We start from the raw sequence: 11,210 nt of genomic DNA, 5'->3' as shown, positions 1-11,210 counted from the left end.
TTTTACCCCTCGAGTCCATTTTCCAAGCCCAGTCTTCACTGGTCATAGAAGTCCTATTCTGAACCCTGAAGGAGTGCTGAGGCCAGGACCTAGTGGCTCCGACAGGATGGGTCCTCCCCATCCTATCAGCTGAAAAAATCCCTCACGGGTATGGTTGCACACACCTTCAATCTTGGCTCTGTGGGTTTGAGGTCAACCTGGTCGACGTAGACAAGACAGCCAGGACTACGTGGACACTGACTCAAAAAATAAACAGTTAAAGAAAATGGGGTGTGCCAGGTGGTTGTGTGCGTGCCTTTAATTTCAGCACTCGGGGCAGGCAGATCTCTGTGAGTTCTAGACCAGCCTGGTGTACATGTCTTACACAGCTTTAAAAAAAATTTTTTTTAATGTGATGTACATACACGATGGAATTTTATATAGTTGTGAAAAGGCCCACATTCTCTTCCAAGCAGGACCTGAACTTAAAGTTTTATACACATATATGATGTGTATACCAAGCAGGCAGGAAGAGGTCTTAAGAAAGACTGAGAAACCATGAATGCAGGAAGGTGGACACTTGGGGAAAGGAAGGGAACCTGCCAGGGAGGAGCAGGGGACAAGGGCAGGGGAAGGCTGTGAAGGGGGATTAATTAAAGCAAAGCGTAATGGCAGATTATAGAACATAATGACGTATGTATGAAGATGAAGCCAGTTAACGCAACGCACACCTTTAATCCCAGCACTGGGGAGGCAGAAGCAGGTAGATCTCTGAGTTTAAGGCCTACTAGGGCTACACAGTGAGGCCCAAAAGAAATAATAATCATAGTAATAATGAAGATATAAATAATAAAAAATTTAAATCTGATTTTGTATGCTAATCTAAATATTTAAAAACAGTCACAGCAGGGCTGGAGAGATGGCTCAGTGGTTAAGAGCACAGACTGCTCTTCCAGAGGTCCTGAGTTCAATTCCCAGTAACCACATGGTGGCTCACAGCCATCTATAATGAGGCCTGGCGCCCCCTTCTGGCTTGCGGACACACATGGAAGGAATGCTGTACACAAAATAAATAAATATTTTTTTAAAAAAAAACAGTCACAGCAGCGGGGTGGTGGCAGCGCATGTCTTTAATCCCAGCACTCAGGAGGCAGAGGCAGGTGGATCTCAGTGAGCTTCAGGATGCTCTACAGAGTGAGTTCCAGGACAGCTAGAGCTGTTACTCAGAGAAACCCTGTTTGAAAACCAACGGCAGCATGGAGTGAAATGCCAGCAGTGAGTGGCTGCTTTGAGTTCAGGTTTCTGTTGCTGAGACCAATTCCAGCGGGCCTCCAGGGTGGCATATTTCATCCATTTGTGCAGACACAAACACAAGGCATTGTTCTTTCAAACCAGAGTAATTTCTGACATTGATCGCACAATTTCCACTGACCATCTGGTTCCATTATACACAAATTTAAACTTAAGTTTAAGCTTAACTTTTACCATCCTTCCCCCCTCCTCCTGGCACACCTGTGGCACACCTGCAGGACACCTGCGGCACACCTGCACTCCACAGACTCCTGTCCATACAGGCAAACGGTGCTTTCCACGTACTGCAGTTTGCTCTCAATTAGGAACTTAGAATACACTGGCGAGGAGGAGCCTGGAACTAGAGTGCACCCTACCCCACAGGTGTGGAATGATTACTTATTGGCAGAGCTTCCAGAACGGCATCGGCCATCTCCGAGAGACTTTGGTCCACGCTGACGTGGATGAAGTTTTCAGGAGCTGATGGAGGCTCCAGAATGCTGAACTGGGACTGCAGTAACTCAGGCGGCATAAAATGTCCTTTTCGTTGGGACAGGCGTCTGGAAATGATCTCAAACGAGCCGCAGAGATAGACCACCAAGAGCTGTTGGCCGGCCAGCCTTTCCTCTGCAGACCTGTCGCTTTTCAGGGGCCCATGGCTTCTTCCCTGTATCAAGATGTCTCTGTACATTTTCTTCAGGGCTGAACAGGCTAGAACGACATGCTGTCCCAAGGCCACATCTCTGTTTCCAAAATATAAGGAACAAGATGCACCACACCCCCAGAGGGAGAAAAAGATGAGGGCTGCAGAATGGGGGTACTTTGTGTCAATTCTAGGTGGTGGAGTAGTCCCTGCCAATACAAAGTGTTACTTGGAAATGGAGCCCTGAGTGCACTCAGCCTTAAGTGGAGGTTTCACTGTGATCTGAATGATCTCGGGTTCCAGGCATCCTCGGTTCCTCCCTTGTTAAATGGCCCCTTCCGAGCTGTTCGGAGGGCAGAGCTGACTGAGGACCAGGTTTACCCACATCTTTGACTACCTTGATGGATGCAGAAGTGATTTTTTTTTTTTAACTGACTGGATTATACCGGGGCCAGATGATTTCTTACCTTACTAATATGTCGTGCAAACTGCAGAGCCATGGAATCCTGTCCTGAAATTAGAACAAGAATTAGAAGCTTTCCCAGGTAAGAAACAATAGTACAAATGTTAGCTCCAGAGAGACCTTAGTGGTTGTGGGAACTGGGCATGGCCAGGCTGAGGCTCTGGTGTCAGTGGCTCTTTCATAATAGTGTAAGTCTTCTTAAGCTACATCCTTTATACCCGCAGCCTCCCTGTTGTGTGAATGTCTCCCCTGTCTGTGATGCTCACACACCTCTTACTGTAGCTAATATATCCTCCAGGTACACCTAATCAGAACCCGCAGCTAGGCGTGTCTGTAGTTTTCTACCCCAGCCCTTGAGTTGACCACCCCCAACAGGGTTTCTCTATGTGGCCTGGCTCTGTAGATCAGGCTGGCCTTGAACTCAGAGATCCTCCTGCCTCTCTCTCTGAAGTCCTGGGGTTAAAGGTGTGCGCCACCACTGCCCCACTGAGTTAACTTCTTAATGTACCGTTTGAACTTGTCTTTCAAATTGGCTCTTGTAGTGCCTTGGTTAGCCAGGGTTTCCTACCACATTCAAGCACTGATGGTATTATTGAGCTTTTAAACTTTTGGATATATTTCTTCAAGTATGATTTTGTTTTATGTGTTTTGCCTGTGTATATAAGCGTGCTGAGTGCATGCAGTGCCCACAGGAGCTAGAAGAGGGCAGGGGAATCTCCTGGAACTGGAGTTACAGGCAGCTGTGAGCTGCCGTGTGGGTGCTGGGAACGGAACCCAGACCTCTGCGAGAGCAGCCAGTGCTCCTAAGCACCAAGCCACTTCTCCAGCCTCTCGGGTATATTCTCTAAAGCAGCTCCCAGGCTCAGGTGCAGGTCAGCCTTGAAGTTCCAGTGCCATCCAAGAAAGGTCTACCGCCTTGCCTGAGATTCCGTACAAGTGTTGTCAGCCCTGTGCCATACCACACAACCGCCATACCCTTTTAAACAACTCAGATTTAGTTCTGGGGAAGCCTTCCTTTGGTGGATTATCAAGACCTTCAGCTCGACGGGAAAGGATGGCCTTTGAGTGGGTGTCCCCAAGGACTGGCAGAGGTGCTGAGATATTAGGGTGAACATGAGTCACTCGGGGGGGAGAAGCGCAGTAGGACAGCAGACACAAAAGCCCCATGAGGAGGAATATGACCACGGCAGGGACTGAGAGGCTCCTAACACTTCTTAAAGAGACTGGACAAACGAGATCATCGACATGGTGCCTGGTGCAGCTGCCTGAGTGAGCCCCGCCTCCATAGGATGCTTGGTCCCTACCCCAGCTGATGGAACTTTGGGGGGAAGATTAGGAGGTGTGGCCTCCCTGGAGGAAGTGTTGGGGGGGGCAGGCTTTGCGGTTTTAAACGATTTGCACTTTCCCAGTGTGCTCTCTGACTCCTGTTTCAGATCAGTAACTGAAAATCTCAGCTGTTCCCGCTGTCCTGCCTTTGCTCCACCATCATGGACTCTAACCCTCTAAAACCTGTAAACTCAATTAAGTGCTTTTATAAAATGCCATGGTCATGGTGTTTAATTAAGACATCCGGCCACACTTGCTCACACCCAATCACACATTCACGCGGTTGCTGTGGTCTTGGAGTTCACCAGAGCTTGATGGTGTTGGGGAGGTGAGGGCCTGGGAGACACTAACTTCCCTGTATGAGTGCAAGGGAGAAACCTCAGCCCACTCGGGGATTAGAGATTAAAATCCTGCAACAAACTGTAGCTGGCTGTGCACGAGATAGGGCAGGAGGTAGCTCACTCTTGGGGCTGAGTCCACAGGAAAGTCCAGGCTCCAGGCTAATAAAGGAGGCATGATACAGAGATCTTGGACGCCCATAGCCAACGTTACCTGGTCGCTCAGCGGTACCCCTCTCCCCATCTTCATCCGATTCTCTTCAGAGTGGTAATCATCGGCATCGTAGAATTTCCATCCCAGCTTTAGGAATGAAGGAAAAAGTATATATAACATCAGCAAGGCCCATGGAGACAGTCACCAGGAGCTTACTGGCAGGCAGGTACAGAAATCACTGGCCTGGGGGCTGGAGAGATGGCTCAGAGGTTACAAGCACTGGCTGTTCTTCCAGAGGACCTGAGTTCAATATCCAGCAACCACATGGTGGCTCACAACCATCTGTAGTGAGATTGGATGCCCTCTTCTGGTGTGCAGGTGTACATGCAGATAGAGTACCCTTATACATAAAATGAATAAATCTTGAAGGAAGGAGGGAAGACGTTATCTCTGGTCTGAGGCTGCCCCTCTCTGTTGGGACCGTTTGGAGTCCTGGCCTCCAGCTGCTCTTCCCTGCTAGAGATCTTTACTTTCCTTCTGATTTGAGTTACTGAAAGCTGTGTCAAAGTTGTTTACCAGCTCTGCTTCACGAGCATGTGTTGCCTTGGCCTTGAGGATCAGAGGATAAGGTTTTCACCTGTTGGCCCACCTGACTGTTGGGTATATAAGCCTCCATGGTGCTAGTCAATAAGGGGCTTCTTACCAGGGACTAGAGATCCGTGTCTGTGTCTCTCTGTCTGTGTGTCTTTGTGTGTTTCAACCTCCAGGCCCTTGCCCGAAGCTCGCTAACTGCATGGTAGTGCATAGAGCGCAGACGGGCGTTGTACACTGCCCCTCTCACTTACCATTACCAAGAAGAAACCTGGATTGCCATGCAAAGACATCAAACCATAGGTCATAAGAAAGGGAGGAAGCAATGGGCAGGAGCACAATGGACGAGGGACGTTACCTTGGAGGCCAGCAGTTTGCCCACGGTAGATCTGTGGAAGGAACAGAGATATCTCCATTTCTGCCCTGTAGGAGGAGGCCGCTTGTTTGTTCCCGGCTGCTCAGCCCCGAAACAACCACCCAGTAACTATATTATTTGCAATACTGTTTGGCCAATGGCTTAAGCGTATTTCTGGCTAACTCTTACATTTTAAATGGACCCATCTCATTAATCTGTATTGCCACGTGGCTGTGGCTAACCAGCAAGATTCTTTCCAGAGTGTCTCTGGTGGGGCTACATGGCTTCTCCTGACTCCACCTTCTTTCTCCCAGCATTCAGTTTAGTTTTCCCTGCCTAGTTCTACTCTGCCCTATCAACAGGCCAAGGCAGTTTTTAATTTTTTTTCTTTTTTTTTTTTTTTCTTTTTGAGACAGGGTTTCTCTGTAGCTTTGGAGCCTGTCCTGGAACTAGCTCTTGTAGACCAGGCTGGCTTCAAACTCACAGAGATCCACCTGCCTCTGGCTCCCGAGTGCTGGGATTAAAGGCGTGTGCCACCACCGCCCAGCCAGTTTTTAAATTAACCAATAAAAAGCAACACATATGCAGAAGGACCTCCTACATCACTGCCCAATGCATGTAAGTGCCAGCTGTTTTGGGAGATGAACAGCTGTCACACTAAAATGCAGGTCCCTGTATGGTCCTAAAGCAGAGATGCCCTTAACCCTGAAGTCTAGAGATGGCCTTCACCCAGAAGGCAATGTATCAGATCTAATTAGAGCACTGAGCTGGGTGTGGTGGCACATACCTGCAGTTCAGGATATGAGACACAGAGGCAGGAAGACAGTTGGTTCTAGGCTAGTTTGGATGCCACACCAAGATGCTGACTCAAAAAAGCCACAAAATGACAACAGAGAAGCATTGCTTTATCCTATTATGTAGATGTTCATCTTTTGAGAGATAATTCTGAATGGATAAAATGGTAGTTTTATCAGAGATTCAAAAGAGTTGGTTTTATTTATTTAAAAAAAATACTATTCTGTTTTGTGTTGGTCAACTACTCGGGGTCCGTCCTGAAGTGTATTTGATACACCGAGTGAGCGGGGAGTCTAATAAGATTTAATATCCTGCAGCATTGTGTAAAGTTCGGGGGCCTATAAATGCATCAAAGCGTTGCTAGTTTACTAGATACGCAGAAGGGGCTGGAGAGGTGGCTCATCAGAGCACTGGCAGCTCTTCCAGCGGCCCTGGGTTTGGTTCCCAGCATGGCAGTTCTAAACATCTGCAACTCCAGTTGCAGGGGATCGGGTGCCCTCTTCTGGCTCCCTCGTACACTGCACCCATGTGGTACTCATACAGGCAGGCAAAAATAATAATAAAACAACAATCCATACACATAAAGGAGACAAGGTCAGTGACTCAAGAATGGTCAGGGCCAATGTTAAGACAGGGTGTCCCACAGTGCACGCGAGTGAGTGCTGGGGCCTCAAAAGGGGAGACCTAGGCTTCAGTCCTCTTTCTGTCATTAAATGATTATCCCATAGCCAACTGGGTTTCTCAAGTCTTCAGTTTGTGCAGGGGAACTGAACCACACAAGGTGCCCATTCGCCTCTAGTTTCTTTGGCCCACCCCAGCACTCGGGAGGCAGAGGCAGACGGATCTCTGTGAGTTCGAGGCCAGCCTGGTCTACAAGAGCTAGTTCCAGGACAGGCTCCAAAGCCACAGAGAAACCCTGTCTCGAAAAATCAAAAAAAAAAGAACTTTATTTTATACATAGGAGTATTTTGTTTTCATGTAAGTTAGTGCGCTGTGGTGATATTGTGGTTTCCATGTAAGTTAGTACACTGTGGTGATATTTTGTTTGTGCTTTAACAAATAAAGCTTGTCTGGGGCTGGAGAGATGGCTCAGAGGTTAAGAGCATTGCCTGCTCTTCCAAAGGTCATGAGTTCAATTCCCAGCGACCACATGGTGACTCACAACCATCTGTAATGGGGTCTGGTGCCCTCTTCTGGCCTGCAGGCACACACACAGACAGAATATTGTATACATAATAAATAAATAAATAAATAAATAAATAAATAAATAAATAATAATAAAAGCTTGTCTGAAGATCAGAGTGTGGAGCTAGCCACACTAGTTAGCCACAGAGGCCAGGCAGTAGTGGCACACACCTTTAATCCCAGCACTCCAGAGACAGAGGCAGATGGGATCTCTATGAGTTCAAGGCCACCCTGGGCTACAAGGAGATTGAATCACTTTAAAAGAGAAACAGAATCAAGTGGTGGTGGCTCACACCTTTAATCCCAGCACTAAGGAAGTGGAGACAGGAAGTGTATGGCTGGGCAGACAGAGGAAGAGAAGGCAGGAGAAGGTGGGAGCTCAGGATTCAGTCTGAGGTTTCAGAGAGACAGTATCCAGTCTAAAGACTTGTAGAACAGGCTACCCCATTTGGTCTAAGGAGTTAGAAGAAGTAAGAACTAATGGCTGGCTGCTCTGCTTCTCTGATCTTTCAGCTTTCACCCCAGTATCTGACTCCAGGTTTTTATTATTAAGACGAGTTAGAGTCATGCTACAGTGTACCACATGTGTGCAGTGCCCGTGGAGGCCAGAAGAGGGTCTGGAACTTGGTTACAGACCATCGTGAGCCACCATGTGAGTGCTAGGAATTGAACCCAGGTCTTCTGCAAGAGCAGCCAATGCTCTTAAGCACCGAGCTATCTTTCCAGTCACAATTCAGTCAATTTTTATTGAATATTTATCTCCTAGTAGTTCCCAAAAGACAAAGATGAGACCACCATGGTGTTCTGGGATTAAAGGTAAGTGCCACCACACCTGGCCAAACCAGAGTTTTCACAGAAAAAAAAATCATACTTACGATCAAGCTAGATTAACTATGAATAAACGTTACCCACCAATTATAATCTAAAAGAAGAGCTAAGTTATGTGTTAACTGGCAGAAAGGAGGTAGAGGAGAAAGGATACATCCATTGTCCCTGCTCCATCCAGATCTGAACTAGAGGACCCGGATGCCAGTTCACACACAAGGGACTGCAGAACAAGGTGCAGCGTGGGGCTCATAAGCAATGACTGGATTTAAGCTTACAACCCAACTTCAGTGCCCAGATGTCTCTCTCCCAGCAGATTGCTCTAAACAATACTTTAGAAGACAGTTGGCCAGTGGGGGAGAGGGAAGGACTGAAGAAATCCAGATTTAAGTTTATTCTAGTAGAAGCTGAGATGGCTTTACTACAACATAAAACAGCCTGCTAATGTTCTTCGGTCATCCTCCCAGTCTCCATGACAAGAACAATCTGAGCACTTATTATGGGATAGGTGCTGTTCTGGGTGAGAGAGATAGGGTCTCTAAAGGGGAAGAGACAATGAACAGAGAGAACAGGTTTCCAATTATACAACAGCAGGGATTTGTTTGTTTTGTGGTGCTGGGACTGGACCCAGGGCTAGACAGCCACAGAGTCACACCTACAGCTCCCCCAGGGCAGGACAACCAAGCACATCCTCATGGAGGGAGTCACACCCAGAGCTCCCCTAGGGCAGGACAGAAGCACACCACACCTAGGCCCTGGGCTCTGCTCCATTTCACTTTCAGGTCTGAGTCTTGATTTGAAGCTGAGAATGGTGGACTGTGTCTGTGATCTCAGCACCCAGAAAACCGAGGCAGATCGCTGCCTTTGCAAGGCCAGCCTCGGCTGCATATCAAAAATCCTAGCTCAAATTAAATACTGCTAAATAATTAATAAATTAGAACGCCTGCTGTGGGGATAAAACTAATTTTGGAAGCCTAAAGCTACCTTCTGGGGCTGGAGAGATGTCTCACTGGTTAAGAGTGCATCCTGCTCTTGCACAGAGCTTGAGATCAGTTCCCAGGACCAACGTAGACTGGCTCACTGCCACCTGGAGCCCAGCTGCAGAGGATAAAATGCATCTGCACTCGTGTGTGTGTGTGTGTGTGTGTGTGTGTGTAGGTGCGGGCATCTGCACTCGTGTGTGTGTGTGTGTGTGTGTGTGTGTGCAGGTGCGGGCCCAAACACATACACGCAATAAAAATAAATTTTTAATTTTAAAGAGCTACCTTACCTTACCGTTTGGAAAGTTTCTGATAGGACACAGTAACCCTTAAAAGACTCTGGTGTGGGGGCCCACTGAAGTGGGTCGCCCCACCTTGACTGAAAGTCAGAAGGCGCCCCAACGTGTGACTACGAACCTCTGGTTCACCAGTTAACATCTATTTTGTTGCCTGTAGTTGCGTGTTGCAGTTTGGTGTCTTTGGGTTATATTGGTGCAGTCCAGTGTGTATCAAACGAAATGCCCATTGCTGGCTTACTTCTAAACTGGCTGCACCGGGCTGGGAAGAATCTGCATAGTTTGCAGAGTCCTGGGCACGTTCCATATGAACATTCCAGCTTAAGCAGGAACACGATCAAGGAAGACGATACCTAGCAGGGTGATCTTCACTTTTCAATGTCTATTCAGAAAAATCCAGAAACTCACCCAGGAGGGAAACCGTCTGCCCAACCAGACAAATCTTTACAGACCCAGGACAAGGTTCACCTCTTGGTTCCGGACTTTGCACCCTCCCACTTGCTCGGCAAGATGCCCGAGGTCCAGATTTGTAAGGGTGAAGCTAAAAGCTGTGGCGGGCTGCGTCTTTCTCATAACAACTTTCCGCTTTGTACTCCAGCAGCCTCCCTACACCCGACCTTCATTCCCCGGCTGCTAGCCACCACCAACAGGACCTCGGCTTTCATCCTTGATGACCCTGGGGAGCGGCTAGCGGGGCAGGAGAGCAGGGGACCTCGGCAGGGGCGGCAAAGGCAGGGCTCCCAGGGCTCAGGGCGCCCACCGCCTCCCAGTTCCCGCCCGCCTGCGGCCTCCGCGACCTACTTCCCGGAGCCGCTCACACCCATCACCAGCAGCACCGCGGGTGCCTCCATCTCCCAGTTCGACGGTCCTCGGCTTCCGGGACAGGTCCCGCCTGGCCCCTGACGTCACCGGCCCCGCCCCCGCCGGCTCCCGTGCCGACCGCTGGGTGGTGCAGGCAGAGGGCAGACGGTGGCATTTCCAGGTGCTGGTGCTCTGCAGCCAGAAGACCACCGGGGACGCGTGGACAGTGACAGAAACATTTTACTTACAAAGACAACAATGATGGACAAGGACGTAGAGCCAGGGAGATAGCGCGCCCTCTCTCTCTCTCTCTCTCTCTCTCTCTCTCTCCCTCTCTCCCTCTCCCTCTCCCTCTCCCTCTCCCTCTCTCTCTCTCTCTCTCTCTCTCTCTCTCTCTCTCTCTCTCTCTCTCTGTCTCTCTCTCCCTCCTCTCCGTTGTCCCCCCCACCTTCCTCATTCGCTCCCTCCCCTCTCTCTCCTATTTCACTTTCTGGCCGCAGGTCTCTCCTGTCCCCACTTTCCTGAAAGCCAGTTCCTCTGGACCCCTTCCACCCGTGCAAGCAGCGAATCTGCCTCAGTGGTTGTCTTGTGCGGGAAGTGACAGAACCCCAACTCTGCAGGGGGGCTCTCACTAAACCCAGCTGGGCCAATGCTCTGCGCACACTGGCGTCTCGCTGCTCTCCCAGAGGGGACCCCTCAGTAAAGACCCCTACCCAGGTGGCTGTCCTTCCCTGCTAGGGCTGCGTTAATGACTAATAACTGAGCTGCGGCTTTCAGCAATGTTGGCAATGGAAACAGGTGCGCGTGAGAGTTGGCAGTGAGCCGCCGTCCATTCACACGAACTTCTTCCTGAGAACAACCAAGACAGTCTGGGGCTTTCGAACTCTCCTTTAGTCCACAGGCTTCGCCCACAGCGACCACCAGCCAGAGCCGCTCTAAGGACAACAGAAGGTGCTGGAGAAACATAAATGAGTCACCAAGGAGCAAAGCTTTGTCACTGACTCCGAGAGGTAAAATCAGTCTTCCGAACAAGTTTCTTCTTAAAAGGGGTGTGGTGGTGGTAGTGGTGGTGTGTGTGTGTGTTATCTAAGTGCGTGCACCCCACTTGTGTGCCTGGGTCCCTCAGAGGCCACTATAGAAGCAGTGAGTCATTATGTGGGTGCTGGGAATTAAACTCAGAACCTGCAAG

The 11,210-nt window shown here is 49.2% G+C and overlaps 1 protein-coding gene across 4 annotated transcripts; it reads right to left on the bottom strand.

Annotated features, from left to right (window-relative positions):
* Positions 1–1,357: 1,357 nt before the first annotated feature.
* On the bottom strand, positions 1,358–10,108 carry Idnk (IDNK gluconokinase). Of its 4 annotated transcripts, none has more exons than XM_038335206.1 (5): positions 10,022–10,108; positions 5,143–5,173; positions 4,254–4,340; positions 2,380–2,423; positions 1,358–2,012 (listed from the first exon to the last, which is right to left on the bottom strand). In XM_038335206.1, exons 1-5 carry the CDS (start codon positions 10,069–10,071, stop codon positions 1,643–1,645), a joined length of 582 nt encoding a protein of 193 aa, XP_038191134.1. In that variant the 5' UTR covers positions 10,072–10,108; the 3' UTR covers positions 1,358–1,642. The 4 variants fall into 4 exon arrangements, with proteins under 4 accessions (XP_038191134.1, XP_038191135.1, XP_038191133.1 ...); XM_038335207.1 differs by having other exon boundaries at positions 5,039–5,173; positions 10,022–10,100; XM_038335205.1 differs by lacking the exon at positions 10,022–10,108 and adding an exon at positions 9,462–9,552 and having other exon boundaries at positions 5,039–5,173.
* Between the last annotated feature and the right edge of the window lie 1,102 nt (positions 10,109–11,210).

The sequence above is a fragment of the Arvicola amphibius genome, chromosome 6, assembly GCF_903992535.2.
Source record: "Arvicola amphibius chromosome 6, mArvAmp1.2, whole genome shotgun sequence".
Taxonomy (NCBI): Eukaryota; Metazoa; Chordata; class Mammalia; order Rodentia; family Cricetidae; genus Arvicola; species Arvicola amphibius.
The sequence above is the reverse complement of the archived record's forward strand: the minus strand, read 5'-3'. Positions and strand labels throughout refer to the sequence as shown.